At 46.8% G+C, this 20480-nt stretch overlaps 5 protein-coding genes across 5 annotated transcripts, besides 22 other annotated features; all 5 read right to left on the minus strand.

The window, feature by feature from the left end:
* Positions 1 to 37: part of a sequence feature (T-rich) that runs on past the window's edge.
* Positions 1 to 20480: part of a sequence feature (sequence corresponds to BAC RPCI93-29H22) that runs on past both edges of the window.
* Positions 164 to 183: a microsatellite.
* Positions 183 to 202: a microsatellite.
* Tb927.8.4200 (hypothetical protein, conserved) lies at positions 300 to 2183 on the minus strand (the record flags this gene model as incomplete). The annotated part of the gene is made up of 1 exon (XM_842158.1): positions 300 to 2183. One exon carries the CDS (start codon positions 2181 to 2183, stop codon positions 300 to 302), a length of 1884 nt encoding a protein of 627 aa, XP_847251.1.
* Positions 2191 to 2232: a sequence feature (AT_rich).
* Positions 2236 to 2271: a microsatellite.
* Positions 2697 to 2727: a microsatellite.
* Positions 3027 to 3048: a sequence feature (AT_rich).
* Positions 3502 to 3563: a microsatellite.
* Positions 3685 to 3831: a sequence feature (A-rich).
* Positions 4045 to 4068: a microsatellite.
* Positions 4177 to 4338: a sequence feature (CT-rich).
* Positions 4348 to 4374: a sequence feature (AT_rich).
* Positions 4783 to 4809: a microsatellite.
* Positions 4900 to 4947: a sequence feature (T-rich).
* Positions 5103 to 5160: a sequence feature (A-rich).
* Positions 5208 to 5248: a sequence feature (A-rich).
* Positions 5249 to 5269: a microsatellite.
* Positions 5270 to 5282: a sequence feature (A-rich).
* Positions 5544 to 5565: a microsatellite.
* Positions 6100 to 7359, minus strand: Tb927.8.4210 (hypothetical protein, conserved; the record flags this gene model as incomplete). Its single annotated transcript, XM_842159.1, has 1 exon — positions 6100 to 7359. The coding sequence occupies one exon, from the start codon at positions 7357 to 7359 to the stop codon at positions 6100 to 6102; it is 1260 nt and encodes a 419-aa protein (XP_847252.1).
* Tb927.8.4220 (hypothetical protein, conserved) lies at positions 8418 to 9095 on the minus strand (the record flags this gene model as incomplete). Its single annotated transcript, XM_842160.1, has 1 exon — positions 8418 to 9095. The coding sequence occupies one exon, from the start codon at positions 9093 to 9095 to the stop codon at positions 8418 to 8420; it is 678 nt and encodes a 225-aa protein (XP_847253.1).
* On the minus strand, positions 10144 to 13392 carry Tb927.8.4230 (hypothetical protein, conserved; the record flags this gene model as incomplete). Its single annotated transcript, XM_842161.1, has 1 exon — positions 10144 to 13392. The coding sequence occupies one exon, from the start codon at positions 13390 to 13392 to the stop codon at positions 10144 to 10146; it is 3249 nt and encodes a 1082-aa protein (XP_847254.1).
* Positions 10735 to 10867: a sequence feature (CT-rich).
* Positions 14022 to 14044: a sequence feature (AT_rich).
* Positions 15001 to 20070, minus strand: Tb927.8.4240 (hypothetical protein, conserved; the record flags this gene model as incomplete). Its single annotated transcript, XM_842162.1, has 1 exon — positions 15001 to 20070. The coding sequence occupies one exon, from the start codon at positions 20068 to 20070 to the stop codon at positions 15001 to 15003; it is 5070 nt and encodes a 1689-aa protein (XP_847255.1).

Below are 20480 nucleotides of genomic sequence, written 5' to 3' on the forward strand. Positions count from 1 at the left end.
TTTTTTCTTGGTTTTTGGTTTATTATTTTTTTGTTTTGGTGCATTTTGAATCATATTTCTTATTGCACCAGTAGCACCTCTCTCTTATTTCACATCCTGCTTTCCTCTCCATTTTCAAAAAAAAAAATCTACCCACAGGAAAGCAAGAATAAATGAGTGAATGAACAAACAAACAAACAAACATATATATATATATATATATGTTGTTCGCCCTTATGCCACTGGGCCCACACCCATGTTCCGTAACTTCTCAGTTTCTCTTGTTTTTTTTCTTTCATTTTAAGCCTTATCTTTTGCATTCACCCCTTATGTTGCGTTACCACGGTGGCCTCATGTACTTCTTCGAGCCATCGGCGTACAAATGTGTGTATTTCCCGTCGCTGCTCTCCCGCCTCATCGGATCCCCTCCGCCAGAAATGAGGAGAAGCGACCTCATCACTCCCTTGATTGCGGGTCCACATATGCTGAGAGCAACCACCATGAGACATACGTGCCGTTTCCCGAGTTACTGTTGGGTAATTGCCAAACACTAATGGAGCGTCGTGGGCTGGAACTTGGTTAGAAATATCATACGCCGCCCGAGCCTCCTTGATGTGTTTCGATACAGCGAGTGAGTTTTCTTGCTTTGCTTTTAACTTCTCAGCATAAACAAACTCCTCGAATGCATATGATGCAGGGGGTTTTGCATTACCGATACGAGCAAAACTCACGTGTTTGGAATCAGTAGTAGAAGATGATGGCAGTAATTGCAGTGGTGCTTCCTCCTTATGAGGCATTGTGAGAAACTCAACAGGAAATGCCGGATCTGCTTCGCCACCATCAGTTACCACCGTTACCTCCCGCTCCCCGTCCGAATCTCCATCTGTTGAGGAGCAGCGGTTTATTAACGTTAGGAAACGTTGCACGTTTTCGGACGTTTCGGGTGGTTTTAAGCCCTTCATACCCATTCCGAAGCAACAAGAGCTGGTAGTAACGATGGAAAGTGCATCAAACACTTTGTAATCTTGATGGTAATCATCATCCAACCCTACGTAAAACTCGGGACGGTACTCATCCGATCCATCTCTCGCATCACAGTGCAAAGGGCGTTCATACAAGCAATAAGTGCATTCCGCGGTCCTCCTTCTACGAGGAGAGTTAACATGCTTCAAAGGAATCTCTTGCGCTTCTCCACCCCCGTACCCGCTGTCCTCCAAACAAATAAGACGTGAGCTTTGCAAAAGCGTGCCTTCCTTTATTGTGTTGGTAGTGCCCTGCAACGACTCAATAGTATTTGGCACTACCGTGGGGATGACTACTTCGCTACCAATTCCAATATATTGTTTAGATGCATCCTCATCACCATACTTACGATTTGTGTCGTTGGATCCTAAAGTTATGTACCCAACTGTTCGACTGTGGCACGTTTCAGAATTCATCATCTGCTCGTGCGTGCTATACAGAGTTGGATCTGTTACACTCCCCAATCCGTCCTGAAGTGGCCCGAGTTGTGGGATGGAAGTGGAGAAATCCATATCACCGTGGGTAGTGCTATTCACTACACTTTCAAATTGTGGGAAAAATGAGGTACACGGCGGTGCTCTATACATTAACAGTCCCTGGGGTACATTTGTTTGCTCCTGGCGAATATTTGCTCTTGCGGTGGTTACCGCTGAGTGCCATCCATGGTGAACCGTAAGGTGCAGACTGTGGTTTCCCTGTCGATGGTGAATAACACTAGAGAAATGACCCTCTCCCTGTGGCTGAAGTTGTTTACACTCTCTTAATCCCTGAGTATTTGTTTTTTGGGGCACTCGCTCAGCTGCTGTCCTTGCTGCAGACCAATCCCAACGTATGCTGGGACTCTGCTTACAAGGGCTGTCGGTGTCACCGACGAAGTTTGGGAGTTGAGACCACGAAAAAGAAGATTGCTGCATTTGTTGCATGATGGGTAGGGTGCTGCTTCGTACGGTTGTTCCTTGTGTTAGTTCCAACATATCCACTGGAAACAACGCGCTGCTGCTAGCTTCCTTATCGGGTCCCTTCGGTTCCAACATTTCTTCTTTTTTTGTTTTAGATTTGTTATTACTCTCCTCTACCATTTTGTCACCGCTAGAGTGGCGATGCGGACCTGGCCAGTGGGAGCGTGTAGGGAAACGGCACATGAAGTGCTGCTCAACCAACGATGCAAATAGATCTAGCATGGATATGTAATTATATATGATTATATATATATTTTTTTTTCTTTTTTTTCTTTATATATATATATATACGTATATGTATTTATATATACTATGTGAAAAAATATGTTGTCGTATCCCTCACCCCCTCTCTTTACTAAAAGAAAAAAAAAGGTGGGTACCAATTCGTCCCTTCGAAATCAAATGGGGTAAAACAAGCAAACAAACAAAAAAGAAGAGGCAGAACAGAGAGTGCGTAATAACAGGTTTCGATGCAAAGAGTATACAAGTGGCAAAACCTCAATTTTACTCCCCCCCAAAAAAAAAAATAATAATTCCAAATTGGAGATTCCACTGAAACAACGACACCAAAAATAATCTTGGGGCGCTCATTCCGTGCACCACATCTGAAAATATGACATTTATATATGCACTTATATTTGTAAGAAATTGAGTGAATTTGAAAGGATGTTATAGGGTAGAAGATTACCTACCAGAATTATTTCAGGTGCCAAACCCACCTTAATCATTCCTCTTTAATAATAATAATAATACTAATAATAATAATTATTATTATTATTAGTATTAAAATATCCCTTTTGTTGCGTCCGCATGTAAATGTAGAAGTTTACAATTACTCACAGTACATCACTCCCCCGATGTTTCCAGTTGAATCGCCTGCCACCGCATTAAACATACAAATTCATTTGTACCCCGGTCAGGAATTGAACAACAACAACAAGTCACCATATTTCTTTAGCTTCTAACATATTTTTTCCTCTTCTTTTCTTAATGTTGTTTTGAGATACCCAACGTCACGTAACGTCTGCCTTAAAGAACACATTTCATTCCCGAGCAGCGCCTTCCTTTTTTAAAAAAAAATTTTATAGGTAATCCAAAGGCGCATTGCAACAGTCATTTTATTTCCTACGATTTTCCCTTGACACTCGCTATTGAAGGTGACATGATTTTAATCACTAAGAGATAACTAACGGACACGGAGAAAAACAAAAAAAAAGAGGAAAGAATATGAGTGTGATAAAGAATTTCTTGTAAAAAAAAAAGGAAAAGAAAAGAAATGCAACAAAACCCAAATTATTCATCAATCAATAAACCGATTTCGTCAACGCGATCAGCGAGTTTAATAACAAAAGGAAAAGTGAAGGGATGAGGCAGACGGAATAAATAATGACAAATAACAGTAATGAAAACACAACCATAAGACTGTGTGACAACCGCGGCAAAAAAAAAAAGAATTGAAATGAAACAAACATCCAAAACACCAACAAAAAAAGTACCAACACCAACTGCGAACCGGGGAAGAAAGGCGGAGTGAGAAAGGCACACAAACAAACACACACAAATACATACAAATATAAATAAATAAATAAATATATATATATAACGATGAAAGTGCAGACTAGTATTCTGGGATATATCACCACTTCCATGAATGAAATAATTTTTAAAAAAACAACGAGAAATTGTCATCGCTCAGCCATTGAAGACGATGCTCACCGCTAACAAACAAGAACAACAACAGAACGAGAAAGAAAAGAAAAAAAAAGAACAAATTACCTCAAAGTATTAAATATATAATTTGTAACATGAAAACAAGAACAAAAAGGACTGGGAATGAACACAAGAGAATAGAAACGAAAAAAAAAGATAACATCACCGTCAATCACTCGGACCACAATAATAGCGAATAAAGCAACTGCGAACGGATGAAAAGAAACAGGAGAAGAAAAATAAAAGGGATAGCTGCAGCGTACCAGCAGTAATTCAAAAAGGAATGGTCAGCTTAAGGAATAAAAGGAATAATCATAATAATATCACTCACCATTAGCGGACGTGCCGTGTATTTCTTGTACCGGCTCGCCAACTTTCCTTTTCTTTCCTTTCCTTTTGTTCTTTTTTTTTCCCCCCCTTTTATTCGTTCTCAATTTGTTCTTCCAATGCCTATAATTAAACACGTCACTACCAGTTCGCGTGTTTATTTCATACGGTTCATTGACTCTCTTCTTTTTCATTTCTCTCTATTCTTTTCCCCCTTACTTTCTTTTTTCTTTTTTTTTCTTTCATGCGCTTCATTTTCTCTCCTTCATTCATTCTGATCGCGCCCACTCTTTTCTCCTTCCCCCCTTCCCTCTTTTTTTTCTTTTTTAATCCTTTTTTTAAATTCTTCTATAATAATATATAAATATTATTTTTACTTCTGAACGTGTGCGGTACCGTCCTGCAATTTCGCATTATCAATTCTTTCACATTACTTTCCCTCTTTGTACCTTTCTTTTCTTTTCTTTTTAAAGACACTCTACCTTATATTTGCTGCTTCTTTCACTACTTTAGTCTTTCAAATTTCCTTTTAATATTTCATTCAGGTTGCTCATCTTGCAACCAACGTTTATTTTCTCGCCGACACAACAAAAAACAACAAAAAACAAAAAGAACTTACGGCGCTGCCACTTTCATTTTTTTTTTCCCCCCCACCTCCTCCCGCTTCTCATATCTCACACCCTTTCAACATGCCGTTATTGCAGCACATCAAGGAGCCCACTTCATTCTTCATTCTTTATCCTTCTCTTCCTTTCTCCTACAAATGATAGCCAAAATAGAAATTAAAAAAAAAAAGAAAAAAAAAAGAAAACAGAACAAATAATTCAACAAACTTGGGTTGCCTCTTTTCTTTATGTTTTATTTGTTCTTTTAATTCTGCTTTATTCATTTATTCAAATCATTCTCTTTTTTTTTTGTTTTTCTCCTCTTCTTTTTTGTTTTTTTTTTTAAATAACCGCGACTGCTCATCACCTCACGCATCTCTTCTTAATGTTTTTTTTTTTTGCCCCCCCCCTCCAAAAACAAAAAATCCTTCAACCCCGTTATGTTTCCTTTCTTTTCTTCATTCCCAATCGCGTCACACCTCAATGCAAAAACAGTGAGAAAAAAAAGGAAAAAAAGGAAAAGGAAGCAAAAAAAAAAAAAGAAAACAAAAAGAAAACAAGACACAAACGCCAATGTTGCGGCCGGAAAGGTCCATGTGGCAGCAACAACAACAAAATGAAGAAAACAAAACGAAACAAAAAAACACAAACAAACAAACAAACAAAAAAGAAAAATAAATGGATGGAGATGTTGTGTAGAGTGATGGAGAGCTAATCGGGCCGTTATGCAATAACATTTTTTTTTTTTTAAAGCCGAGAAAAAAAACAAGAAAGAAAACAAAACTGTTTAGAGGAAGGAAGCGGAAGATGAGAAAAAAAAACAAAAAAAAGTGAGGGACTTTTAACGGACCAAATGACAAGAAGGAGCGCGTTCGTAACTGGGAGGACCCGCTTCTATTCTCTAACATGTGAACTCCTTACGGGGAGGAAAGAGAAGGTGATAATAATAATAATAATAATAAATCAAAGAGGGGGAAATCACAGAGAGAGGAGGAACAACAACAACAAAAAAAAAACAACAACACCGCACCGGAAGGGAGGAACTCAAAAAGTAAAAACAAAAAACAAAAAAGGCACCAGCGGCATCTCCACAGCACCAACAGGAGGCGAGCGCGCAACAACGAGGTGAAGAAAGGGTGGAACAGGATTTTTTTTTAAAAAAAGAAGGAAGTCAGGCCGTCAGAACAAGTCAGGGATGCGGCAGAGGTGTCATATATTACACTGCTATGAGGTTCATTATTTAATTATAGTGTCTACTTCATTTCCCTGTACACACAAACCTAACCTCAACGTACCCAACTAACCAAACACCACTGGAGATCACCGTAAACAAAAAAAAAGGTACTGGAAAGCAACAGCGCCCCCTGCAAATTCGCCAGACGAAAAAAAAAAGAGAAGCACAGAACTTCAATGACATCACAATGAACATTTTCCCTCTAATCTATTTCCTTTTGCCCACTCGGACCCTTGCTTTTCCTTTTTCTCCTCTTTAATGCTCAACTTTTCCATATACCACACGTATTATCCTTCGATCCCGTTAATATTGTGTCTCCCTCATAGTTGAAAGCACACGAAAATATCTCATCATTATGCCCCGTAAGCGTTTGTAAATTCTGCCCCGTTTCCACGCTCCACACTCGACACGTCTTGTCATTTGCAGCCGAAATAATTTTTGTGCCTTGTGGGTTGAATTGAACCTTCGAAATCTCCCCTTCGTGCCCCACCAGACTTGCGACGCAGTTAAATGTCGCCGTGTCGTATACACGCGCCGTTGCATCTGCACTAGCCGTTACAATTTGGGATCCCGATGTGCTGAAAGCAACGTCAAGAATTTCATCCGTGTGCCCACGCAGCGTTGAAACACACTGTCCACTGCCTACATCCCACAACTTACTCGTGCGGTCAATGCATCCTGTGACGCAGAGGTTCCCAGCAAAGTTAAATTGCGTGGAGGAAATCTCCGCTCGATGGGAGCTCAATGTGTGTACGCATTTTCCCGTCCGCACATCCCACAACTTCGCAGTGGTGTCGAAACTACCAGTGAGAATGAGATCCCCATTCGTGTTAAAATTTAGTGAGACGATTTCTGCGGTGTGGCCGAGTAGTGTGTACAATTCTTGCCCTGTTTCAACATTCCACACCTTTGCCGTGTAATCCATTGAACCTGACGACAAGTGTGTGCTCTGGGGGTTGAAACTCATGCACACAATTTCCGCCATGTGTCCCGCCAGCGTGCAGTAGCACTGAGCTGTCCGTGCATCCCATATCTTACATGTTTTGTCGAAACTCCCTGTGGCTACTCGGTTGCCGTACGGGTTGTTGAACGAAACAGAGTAAACAACGTTTCGATGTCCCTCAAGAGAAACAATTTCATTGCCCGTGGCCGTGTCCCATACCTTACAGGTGCGGTCATAACTTCCTGTGATGAAAGAATCACCGCCTTTATTGAAGGCACAGTTGGTCAGTGGCAGCATGTGCGCTCGGAGAGTCTTGAAGAGGTAAAACGTTTGGTTGTTGTTGTAACCCGCACGAAGTTTGTCCACCAGGCGTTGCAGATACGTGACAATCTGCGGCAGAAGATTCATGGAGAGCAGGGGCTCCTCCTTGATTATTTCTGCGGCCAAGAGTTCTAGATTGGTGTTTGGCGTCAGCGTGAGTAAATCTATATGCTTCTCGCCCACCTCCCCAACGGAGGTCTCATATTCCAACGTTATTCCCGGAGGGTAGTATCGCAGCAAGAAGGAACGAAGCCGCATGGGTTCAGTAAGTGGATGTGGGGGAAGAGTTAAACGAAGTCGGATATAAATATATATAAAGTAAATGAGATTAAACCTTGAAGTAGCTAATCAACAACAAGTGACTGCTTTTTCTATACTTTAATATATGTACGTATATATGTTGCTCCTATAGAGTTAGAAATAACACAAAACAAGAAAAAGGATGGTGCGAAAGTAACAGAAACCTTTCCATTTAAGTGTGAGCGAGAGATACAACATATGTCCATCCTCGTCGTAACGCGTAGTAACAGTGGAGGGAACCGTAAATAATCACAGAAGTAGCAGTAGGTGTTGTGGTGGGCAGTTTCTTTTTTTGCTGTTGCGTATTTGAAATATATGCTTTAAGACCCACTTGACATCCTTCCTTCACCAGCAGATCCCACAGGTGAAAAATGTGCTTCGACCTAAACACGTCGCGCGCTGCAGGTTCATCAGGGAGGTGCCAGGTGTCTGTGTATGCAGAAGAAACGAAAGAATGAAGACGGCAACGAAATAAAGATAGAGATGAGGAGCCGAACAAAAAAAAAAAAAAGCAGTCGATACGACAAGAAAGAAAGGAGAGGCAATAGCCACAACCATCCTCGCTGAATATCTACCACTCCGCAACATATACAATCCTGAATCCTCACACACCGGCATGAAATCAGCGCTTGTAAGAGTGCATCTCGGGTTGGAAGAGAACAGGTGACGTTGCCTGCCACGACGCAAATGGAAAAAAATGACACTAAACTGAGTGGGAGAGACGGATACAAATACACTTCCACATCGCTGGCACTCGAAGCGTCATACTTGTCAAGAAAAACAAAGAAAGCCATCTACGAAATCAACGAAATAAAAATACTTCGTTTGGTTTCTCTTCCTCCCTCCTCTCTTTTTCTTTATTTCAGGGATCAAACACACATGGGCTGCGTCACTTGGTCTTTTTGCGGTTTAACATAATCACAACTTCCGACCTCCCCTCCCCTTCCTTCAATGTCTCTTCCTGAAACAACAGCACACACTGCTTCTTCCCTACTATCGCAATAGGGCACTTCACATCAAGAAAGATCATACGCGGCTTCGTCGGCGTCTTCGTCTGGAATGGATTCCCTCTCATACGCCTCATCGGCATCCTCGTCATCAACAAATAGTTCCTTATCCATTTGCCATAAGTCCCAACCACGAAGTTTGCCCTCGCCGGCTTTCGCCTTCCGCACACGAGCGGCATCCGCCTCGGCTGCCTCCTGTCGCTTGGCCGCTTTCCAGGCTTGAAAACTTTCCTCCGTAACGGGTGTGAGATCACTGCGCCCCTTCAATGCTTCACGTTCCGCCTCCAGCTGTTCCTCTAATCGGCGCTCATCGTATTGCACCTCGTCAAAGTCCTCTGGTCTGAACAGGTATTCATCAGGGGCGCAACCGAGATTTTTGTCGACCTCTTCACCTTCTGCGTTGTTGGCACTTTCCTCTTGCTTCGATTTGTCCTGTTTATTGACGGTAGAAACGTCCTTGAAGAGGCGAGCCATCTCCATCTCGAAGGCCTTCTTCTCCTCACGGGCCTTTCGTTTTGCTTCAAGATCCTCATTACGCTTACGGTCATTGGGGTTTCCTTGATTGACACTTTTGGAAATGGATTGAATGTAGGACTGTACCTTCGAGCTTCTGTTCTTATTCTTCAACCCAAACGTTTTGTCTTCGACAATCTTTTCCCGCTTCTTCTGCTCAGCCTTCTTGCCCATGTTAACTTGCTCTTAATCGTTTTCTTTTTGTTGCTTTTGGCAGGTGCTCCGGTTGCTGAAGTTTGTAACAAATGTCTCCACGCCGCCCTACCAATTACTATGTTGCACCCTCTATTAACAACAACAACGCAGATTCGCAAATCAAAAAGAACAAAAGGAGGAAGCGAATCGAATTAATTAATTCCGGAAGCACTGTGTAACCGCCTGTAGGCCGCCGCTGCGCCCACCAAACCTCCTGTGCATGTTTGCATTAGGGAGGGTAGAAAGGGACTGGAGAAGTGACGCTTACTTAAAAGAAGGGTAAACCACATTACTAGTCTCCTCTCAAAAAAGAAAAAGAAAAATTGTGTTTTTCGTTGTACCCCGTCTGCACATGACTAAACTAAGAAGCAGTTCGGAGCTTCACTCTCCTCTGGAAATTCCAATTGCATTTCCCCATGTGCTCGGGTACCTCCCACCAATCACTGATCTATGATAAATGTGTGAAGATATAGATGCAACCCGACAGACTAATTTCGTCTGCCTTGGCATGTACCTTCCCCTTTGCTTGGGGCTGCCACTGCTCCCATTGGTAGTTTCAAATCAATGAGCAAGTGGACAGCAAAAATAAACTTTCTCCCCTCCTCCACATTCAAATATTTGTATAGGATGTGTAAGAGGAAACGACGGTGCGCAGAAGCGCACCCGCCCGCGGAATACACGGGGCGGGTGAGAATCCCACGACACTTGAGTGTGATGGTAAGTGCATGGCACTGCTAATAAGATAGAAAAGAGAAAAGTGGGCAAGAAAACCCAGCGAAGGAGGTGTGAATCATTTATTCACTCCTTTCTTCTTTTCCATTCCCCCTACACTCCTTCTCATATATCTTTTCACCCTTCTATACTGGCGCATATTCAGCATTTTCTATAGATCTGTTGGACCCACCCTCAGGTAGGGTCGCGAGAGAATGGAAAGGAAGCGTTGAAACAAACATCACTGACCAAAAATAAAAAAAAGAAGGGGAAACAAAACAATAACCACCCGAAACAAGATACGATTACTCAACACTTAACGCCGTACTCTCTCGAACCAGCGATCTTCATCTCCTATGATATCCGAACTGTTGGAAATTGCAACACGGCCTACACGTCTTACCCCGGAAGTACTTCGGACTCTTGGACGAGTAGTCAATTCGGCCTCCGCCTCTTCATCGTCGTAGCTCACTTCCCTAACAGCCGCGTCTCCTTGTAGACGCGAGGGCGATGGTTGAGGTGACGATTGGAACGATGGTGATGGGGGGCGTCTAGTGGGTGGAGTCCTTCTTATCGGCCGCCTAACCGCTTCCTCTTCCTCTTCTTCTATTTCATCCACCTCATGATTCATGACGGGGGGCGCAGGTCTGCGGGTGATGTAACCCCTTCGTGGAACTGGGGCTGGTGGTATCTCACTTGAAGGTACGCTCCGGAACGAGTCAGGTACAAACTTTCGATCGGGTTGAGATGAAGGGCGACGAGGAGCTCCTTCAACACCGTCACCACCCCTCTCCATAGCTTGAAGTCGATCCCGTTGCTCCCGCCCACGCGTTGGTGGCGGGCCTCCTCTTTTTCCATTTGCACTCGCAAACAGAGGTTGTTGTGGCCTCTTTTTCGCTTCGTGGAACTCTGCTTGCTCGTTCACCTGCTCCTCCTCGACTTCTTCGTACTTTACCTCTTCCTCATCAACCGCTTCTCCATCCGCCATCTCGACCTCCTCCTCCTCCTCCTCCTCCTCCTCTTCCACTTCTTCCTCTTTCATGGCGGTACTCCTGGAGGGCGGTGACCTCGACTTTCCACCCCTTCCTGATTTAACCACAACCTTTGTTTCTTCACCTTCCATTTCGGTTCCCTGAAGCGTATTGCCCACCGTCTGGGGAATTTGGGAACTACCATGTTTTGTTGACGAATCCCTTGAAGCAATACCCCGTCGTGCGGGTGCCGCTATCTCCTCCATTTCGTCAAAATCATCATCATCGTCAGCCTCTGGGAGTAACTGTACAAGCGTTGGCGTAAGCAGTGCCTCGAGGTCGTCACGGTTGGTCAGAATGTCGTGAACCACAGAAACATCAAACTCCTCTATGGCTTCCACAAGACTAGAGACACTCTCGCACTGAGCTATTGCATTCGCAAGTCCTAGCGGTTCAGCAAGCTGATAAAGACGCTTTTTCTCTGCCACTGAGAAAGGCCCTTCGGTGTCAATACTAACAATGGATGTGTTTGCGTTACTCATGGCAGTTGCTCTGTTGGTTCCACTGCCGCCGCTAATGGAAGTGGCCAAAATGTGGTAATGCACGACGTTTACACGGGTTAGAATCTGCTGATCAAGCACGTGAAGCACCCCAAGCATCGCCTCAGCAAAACGACAACGAATGTCTTCTTCACGAACAGAACTCTTGAGAGATGTTTCGTATAAGTGCAGCGTGGTTCCCATCAATGCGACGACACTACACCCCGAGTTGAAGTCAATTGCCGGCCGAATGGGCGTGAAACGACACTTTTTATTCGCGAAGAATGCTGTAAACGCCTTAACGGCTTCATCAACCTTTTCCGCCGTCATGTCAGTTACGTTTTTACCACGCCGGGACCGGTACGGACGCCGATCAGATGAGAGAAGAGGAAAACCAAACGGAGGTACATCACGCACATCAACCGTAACGGGATGCCCACGCGAAATGGTACGCAACAAAACAGCAGCGTGTATTAGTGCCTCTACACCCTTTTCTTTGTAGAATCGGACGGACGCCACGTCGGCTGTGGAGGCCTCACGCGCTTCTGCGTAGCTGTTATACGCAGCCCACACCTGCTTCAATGCGGCAATCTCCGCCGTATCGTTACGCGATAAACTTGTCGAACTGAAGGCACTATAAAGGGCGAACGGATCCACCTGGGAAATCTCGTCGTCGATTGGTATGACGAAGCCTCTCTTCTCGTCCTCCCTAACGTCCGGTAGATGCAGATAGCCATCTGCACTGCTAAACTGGTGAAGCATCAGGGCGGTAAGGCGCGCTAAAGACTCTCTCTCTTTCTTGTTGGGCGGTGAAACAGTTGTTGCGGATGCGGTCGCAGCATTTTCGCCACGCTGCTCCTCCTCGACATCGGCATTGTGGTGTCTACCTTTTTTCTGCGGACTGTCATCAGTGCCCCTCTTCTTATGTCGGACTCTCATCGCCTTCGGGTCGGAAGCTTCCGCTTTCACATTCTCCGGGGTCGCTACCGGATTCAAGTTTCTATTGCCCCGCACGTATGGGGCGGGAGCAAACTCCTGCTCTGTCTCCTCCAAGAGGCGTGCGATCTCAGCATCCTCATCTGTATGTACAGTCTCAGCAGCCTTCTCATTTTTCTTGCTATTGCTTGCGGCCGCAGCCACTTTATCTTCCTCTCCCTCCCCGAAACCCTCCCCAGCAGCCAACTCTACTTGTCTCGCATGCCTCTTTCCTCTGTTCTTCGGTGACTTGTTAAACTTGTTACCAGAGGCATCAGTTTTGTCTTCTCCCTCCTCGGTTGCTGACGCCGCACTCGCTTCTTGGCTTTTGTTCTCTCTCTTCTCTCCAGCAGCTTCACTAGCTGCAGCTGCCACAGCCCCTGGGAGTGCCGCCTGCATCCCCGTGATAAGTGGTGCGAGTATTTTCCTGTTGCCCTTATTCGCTACGAACTCTTCAATTACAGCAGCCTGTATTGTTTTTGTTAACCACATAATCACCTGGTCCTTCTGTGACTCAGCAGGTTGCCGTGCCATCGTGGCATACGCTTCTTCTAAAACGCCCCGGGTATACATCGACACAGGAACTCGCTCCCGGTTCTCATCCCAACGACCCACCGTCGTTATACCCGCAAGACGGAGCGCTCGCGCGTCTTTGCACACCTGATAGCGTTCCGAGGCAAGAACGACATCCAACCATTCGCGGCGGCCGCGTAAGGCCGTAAGTTGTCGCCGTGGGACCATTGCGACAAAATCAAGCATGGACACGTCCTCAACATCAGAGGCGCCGGAATCAATCAACAGCTGTACGACACCCCGCAACGTGTCAGTACGTATACCACTCCCACCGGGTTCTAGTTCAGGAATCAGTACCTGTTCGATTGAACACTGATGCGGCAATGTGTGCGGAATGTTACCGCCATTAGTTGGGGTCATATTTGAAGACGTGGAGTGGTAACGAAAGCTTCCACTTAGGCCCGTAGCACATAAGCTTCTGCGTCGTAATCCATTCGTCACAGTGGTGAGGAGTCCAACGCACGCCACATGTTTTGGGGCCAGAGAAACAAGATTACGGCGAAGCATGGCTTTTGTTCGTTCTACTCCCCTCACACTTTTAAAGGCTCCGGTTCGTTCCACTGTGTGTGATCCGGTTTGGTTTCCAGGACACGTGGAGTTGAAAACCACACCGGGCCTATCCGTCGCACCCTCGTTCCTCCCTTTTTTTTCTCTTTAAAAGGATGGAAGATGTATTGATAAGAAATGTTTGTCTACTGTATGCGCAAAAAAAAACACATATAGAAGGAGAAAAGCGGAGAAGGAGAACGATCGTAACGCGGCCCTCATAGTGGGTACAGTGACAATCACAAGAAAAAAGCGCGTGCTCCCAACAAGGTATATACTTTTGTACAAGTAGTGTATGACAAAAAGGGGGTGGGGATAAAACAGAATCACATATGGGAGTGGAATAGAAGAAAGGATGAATGACCCAAACATAAGACGGAGGAGAGGGGAACACCAAACAAAGAAACAAGCGAATGAGAAAAAAAATACAAAAAGTAAGGAAAGTGGTCGTATGCAACAGGACGGGCGGGCCCTCACCCCAGTCGCCGTTTTCTCTATCCTTCGCACCCTTTTCGCTTTCCCTCATTGGGTCAAACCATCGCCGTCATGCTTTTTCGTTGATTGAAAATCCATTTAGACACTTATGAACGTAAATAAATATATTTATATATATCACAACGTCGCGCACATACTTATAGAAGGGGCATGCGCCTTTAAGTGCGGTTACTGGCACCGCATGACCTGGCTTCCTCTCACTCAGTGGTCACTGCGGTAGCTCTGCAGTTGGATGACACACAGGGGGGGGGGGAAATAGGAGGGAGAACTCTGCGTAAAGATCCAGCACCACCTTGCGTAGGCCAAACGACACGACATCGGCCTTCCAGGCGTAAACGAACTCATAAAAAGAAAAGATTAATCCACGTTGCGAATATATAAAATGACATGAATACGGAAAGAGATCTAACAAAGGAAGCCACGTACCTTTCACTTCATTACTCACTTGTCTTTAATTTTAATGCATCTATGAAACTTGCGTGGCGGTTGCGCCGCACGGCCACACACAGCAAACTGCCGTCTTGGTCACGAAGCGCACGCAAGCCAGGGGAACAACTGGTATCTGCTTCCAAAGGCAGAAACCGGCGAAGAATACCAAAGTAATACTTAAAGTAATAACAATAAGTGCATCAGTGATAGGTCCATCAAAAGAAAAACTAGGACGAAACACTGCTTAGACGTATCACCCTTCCTCTATCGTTCTATTTACGTATGCGTTCATCATGTTGTAGGTTTGCGGGTCTGCACTTACATACTCCGTGCGTAAGTCTGCACACGACAATGTGAAGTAATGCAACGAAGCTGGGCGACCATCAGGAAGTCACGGGATAAGGGAAAGATACAATTCAAGCAATCGGTCGAGAGCCGACACTACCAAATGAAGTAAAGTGAAACCAAAACTCTGAGCTCAGGTAAGTAAATGCAGCAAAGTATGCAAACATCATACGAGGTAAGGAAGAACACACTGCAGTTTTTACGGTGGTGCGATGCGAAGTCCAGCACTGTTTTCTTACCACCTTCTACTCTGTTCCACACTGCTATCAGTAAACGTTCCGTGGGAAAACGCCAAGAAGCCTAAACCATACGCAGCGCTGATTTCTTCTGCTTTTTCTTCGCATTCTTATCTGTCTTTGATGCAGCCGCCACGCTTGCACGTGATGTAGTGCGCTTGGCTGGTTTTGCCAATTCCCTTGATTTGTTCCTTCCACGCGATGAGGCCGCTGTGGTGGAGGATGAGGAAGAGGACCTTTTCGGTGTTACTGACTGTACAGTCCTCTTTAGATTTGCTTGCTGCTGCTTTGGCTTCTTTTCTGGCACATTTGAACGCTGGAGAGGCTTTCTGCCTCTTTTCCCGGTAACAGCCTTGGTGCTACTACCCTTCCCGTCAGTACCACTACCGCTGCCGCTACCACTGACCCTGCCTCTACTTCTACCTCTACCTTTGTTATCCCTAGTTGCCTGTTCTACGTCGCTTTGTTCCTCCACCTCTACCTCTTCTACTTCCACCACCTCTATCTTTTGGCCACTAACTTTTCCGCGCTTCACCTCTTCCTGCACCTTCTTAAGTTCTGCAGCTGGCTCCCTTGCGGTACTAGTAGCCCTGTTCCCCATGGCACTATGCGTTACGCTGGAGTTACTTTTCCTATTGAATGGTAAAGGGGCTGTAATCACTGCAGGTCGGGAAGTCGAGGCGCTTGGGTACGCAGCAATGGGGGCTGTCGCGCTCGACCTATCACTCTCTTGACTGGAAGCCGCCGCCGGAGTAACGATATCATGCAGCCACGCCAGTGCATCTTCTTGAGAAGCCGTGGCCGCTGGATGCGGTGTATTCTCGACGGCAGGTATGCTGCTACTAATAGGATTTCCCACTGCTACACTTTCCATTGAGGCTGTTGTTGCTGATGGGTCCTGTGCAGGCGTTGCGGGATACTCCTGCGCACTACTGGAGAAGGCGTCATTCATCATAGCCTCCAACAACTCTGCTGAATCTTGTATAGGATCACCGCCAACAAAATCATCGCCGGTAGGGGCATCGTGAGGTACGGCAGCACCGCTTTCCACTCGTTCCATCTCTGGTCTCCGTGATCCCTCGTGCTCATCATCAAGTATGTCCACCATCAGGGCATTTGGTGGGAGCACTTCCGCCCGGTATGGTGGCAGAACGGTGGCATCTGGAACCAGCTGCATAAGCGTCGACGACAGCAACGACTCGAGTTCTGCCTGGGAGGCCACCACATCTTGATGGACATGGACGTGGTAAACGCTTTCTAACTCGTCCAGAATATCATTAAGGGTTCGGAACTCCTTGTCGATGCCAAGGATCTCCTGCAAAACGCGTAGCCGGTCAATGACACTATCTTCAAACACAGCACTCAAGTCTAAGAAGTAGGGAACAATGGGGACAGGTGTCGCGGTGAACATCTCATCTGTTGTCAGCACCGACACCCGACTATTCGCCCCTTCACCACCGTTGCTGACGCCACCCATGCCGCTATTTGTAGATGATGCTTGATCCACGGAAACAACACTAACATAGTGGACTGTTTGTATCCGATGTTGTGGCAGAATATTCTTCTCAATGCAGTGCAGAACACCAAGCAGAGCTTCCGCAAACCGATAGCTGATATTGCGAAGCGCTTCCGTCGTGGTGACCAAGTCGTACAATGCCAACGTTGTGCCATCAACAAAAACAACATCACACCCACCGTTCAACCCCACTGACGGTCGGAACGGGAAACGCTCTAGTAGTGTATTTGCAAAGAACGCCCTGTACGCCGATCCAGCTTTTCGGACAGTCTCTGGTGTCGCTTTCATAATGGTCGGTATTGCGCTTCCCCTTTGTTTGGATCTTGTTGGTGAGGCAAGTAACGGGAACCCATAAGGAGGAATCTTAAGGTTCAGGTCTATCTGCACCCCAGAAACTGCTACGGCGCGTAGAAGCAGCGCCCCATGCAGAAGCACACGCAATGCATCACGTTTGCGCACGCTTGTTGTACCCATCGGACTCACAACGGCACAGTACTCAGCCCACACTTCGCCCCAAGCCCTTACGATGGGTGTCTCCCGAGGGGATTCCAAGGGATCCTGATGAGAAAATATGGTAAAGAGCGCAAATGGATGGACTTGACAGGCTGTGTGGTTGTAGGGAACGATGAGCCCGTCCCGTTCATCCTGCAGCGTCGTATCGACGTCTCTGGTTAGGTACCCGGTAGGACTGCTTAACTGCCGCTGTAGAAGTTCTACAAGTCGCATCCGCGCTTCAGGCGGATTCCGCAGAAGGTAATTTCGCTGGGGCAGGTCCGCAAAAAGTTCGCTCGGGACATAGCTTCGAAGCAGGGGATGTGTGCCACTCCATTGCATCAGCCGTGGTGCACCACCTCGCAAGTCCATAAGCGCGGCACGCCCGGACCAGAAGACATCCAATGTGTAACCCAACAACCCCGGACAGTTCTTTAGCACCTCGTACATCAGACCAGAGAAACCAAGTCGGAAGCGCTGGTGGAGGGCGTGCAGCACGGAAACCAGTGGTAATACACGCAGTCGTTGCTGTAATCCGATGCCACTTGCTAAAGGGACAAAATAGCGCCGAACAGGGGCGTCAGCGTGAACGAGAAGGACCTTGCTCACATGATGTCCCGTAAAAACCATGTTCAGCTGCCCTAGCGCAACCGTCACCTTTGACAAAGCGGTCTCCACCATATCTTGTGTAAACTGCTGTTCGTGTTGCGCGTGATGACCAACCCCGGAAGGCGCTGGGGATGGAATGCCTGCAGCCTTTATGTCACTGGCCGCACCCTTTTCGACGTTTTGAGGTGAATGGTATTGGGGATTCTGTGGCACTCCAACCCCCATCGTTGCTTCACCCGCTGACAATTGGAGTGTACTGTTTGTGTCCATGCTATTCATTAGGCCACCAGGATACGTCAGCTGAGGGATGTGGTGCTCCATGCAGTCCAGTACTCGATCGATGTCATCCACAAGAATCGCGTGCAGCGGCGGTGGTGCACCTTCGCAGTGACCTCGGATGCGGATACGTTTCTGGTATAGTTCCCACGACCAATTGTTGCGGTTGGCCCACCACATGACGGACTGCGGAGCGCGGGTGAAAATTTCCTCTGTCCGAACAAGGTAAGGACAAGAGGCAAGAGCGACACGAAACCAGAAACGCGGGGCGAATGCCAGTGGGTGATCATCCAGTCCCGGTGCAAACGGTGTGGTGGACCCACTATAGCGTACAGTGATGGCGGTCCTACCGCTTTCTGCCATACGTTTCGAGAGGCGCTCAAGAACGGAAGTCTTGCCGCACGAGTGCCCCGCCTCAACGAAATGGAGCTGCTTCGACGCGGACGACGACATATAGTAGCCGCTCAACACGGAGAGTAGACGCTCCTCCACAAGCTTCCCCGCACCAAAAAGTTGCTGCAAACCCAGAGCCTCTGCTGCACTAAATCCTTTACCCAGTCGATCGGCACCCTTAATGGCGTCAAACAGTGTGGTACGGGCTACACGTATGGTATGACGCTTCAGCCTGTGAAGGACGGAAAAATACTCATTCTGCACGGGGTTTCCCTGCCAGAGCTCGGGAGATGAGGACGGTTGCGGACTGCCACACCACTCACCGAGGGTCACGTTATAGTTTGTGCTACCTGTGAGGAAGACTCCACCTGCCAAAGTGGGAGCCGCCACATCCAATGCCGATGGTGCGTTCCCGCTCACAATCATACTGTTACCACCGGGGTGCGCCCCTGAAAACCTCGTGCTATCCGAGTGTGTGAACATCTGGGTACTCATTGCAGTGCTAGGGCTAAACCCCCACTCGCCGGTGTTATGAAAAACAAAATAGCGTACGGGGATACTCTGCAACTGCAATGCCGATGCAGTCTGTCGCAGCAGGCCGGGAAGACGCTCCAGTGCGAGAAATCCGTAGTCCCGCAATGGGTGTAACTCCTTTGGCATATTGGGAGCTTGTGTCTCCAGCACCCTTAACATGGCATCACTTAGAGTTGCATATGCTTTTTCGCGAATTTCTGCTTCAGCCTGCGGGTCGAGAGAAGCTTTCATCGCCTCATTGTCTTGTGCACCCATGTGCCGCTGCATCATGTATTCCCTGCGCACACTTGCTATCACCTTCTTAACTAGACGGTGGTAGTGTTCTAATGTGCATATGTGCCCCGTTGAAGCGCCGTCAAATCCAATACCGCCGCTCTGCAACATTGCATGGTTAGCTGGTATATTCAGTGAATCGAGGATAAATTTACCAATAATGTCAGCAGCCCACAATACCAGCGTATCCTCCAGCATGTTACTTGTATTTACAAGTTTAACCACCTCGTCTACGTACGTTTCGACGCTTTTATCCACGGCGGCATCCAGTAGACTGCGTGTACAGGAAGAAACTTTTACCAGGTTGGGCTGCTCTGCCCACTGATAAAGTGTTGTGATGCCCGCCAGCCGCAGCGCCCTCAGATCATAATGTGGCGACTCCAATGAAAGACGGGAAACCTGTTTGTAGTGTGAGCTCTCCAGCAACCATTCGAGCCATGATCTCTTCCCATTGAGTGCCGCAAGCTGCCTTTTGGGCTGCATAGATGCAAAATCCGTCAGGGAAACGTTTTCCACCCCCTCCGCGTTGGGGTCAATGAGAAGCCGCACAATATCGGGCAGCATCTCGGCTGCAAGGGATTCATCCGCTTTAATGATATCTCCAATGCGTGTATCTAGTGTGGGGCCTGTAAGCACTGGCATTCGACGAGTGGCGGTGGCACGCATTGGCCCACATTGGGCCGCTGTGCTCTGCAGCACGCCAACGTTCTCCGGCATGATTCGTGCGCCCGCTCCCACTCTACTTGCCTCTTCCTCCATCATGGTAATGCTGAGGATGCCATCTAACTCTGTGGATGAAGGCATACTCAACGGGGGTATGGAGGGTTTAACATTTAACATTGACGGCGGCACTGGGGTTGATGCTGCCGGTTTCGTTGTCTGTGCCCCACGGAACCATGGTAAATGCGGAACACTATTTCCAGGAGGTGTGTAAGAAATCTTCCCCAAACTTCCAGTGTTATGCACCTGGTGTCTCATCAGTCCAGAAGTCCATTGAACCGGCACCGCGATGACCGGCGAGATGACACGACGTCGCAGCATCCGCAGGTGGGCGCTCTATGATTTGCGTACTTGCGAACCAAAATAGGTGCGGTCGTTTCAACTAATTAATGACGATCTTCACGATGGATATACACATATACCATTATCATTTTTTTTTGTAGCGTCGGTATAGGTCGACGCGGAAAGAGAGAAGGAGGTTGAGGTGAGGAACAAAGAAAAGGAAAGTGTTTGCGAATAAGAATCCAAGTATTTAGTGGTTCCGTGTACCAAAGATCTTAGAAAAGAAGGGATACGCGACGGTACACCACAAGCGTACCCGGCTACGCGCACAAGGACACCCAGTTCAGTTATTCCCCTTTACTACCATCCTCACTGATGCACCAGTGTCACGAGCTTAGGGAATAAACAGAAAATCAAGTACGATATATGTAACAGAGGATGGAGGCGGT

This window comes from Trypanosoma brucei, chromosome 8 (genome assembly GCF_000002445.2).
Source record: "Trypanosoma brucei brucei TREU927 chromosome 8, complete sequence".
NCBI lineage: Eukaryota > Euglenozoa > Kinetoplastea > Trypanosomatida > Trypanosomatidae > Trypanosoma > Trypanosoma brucei.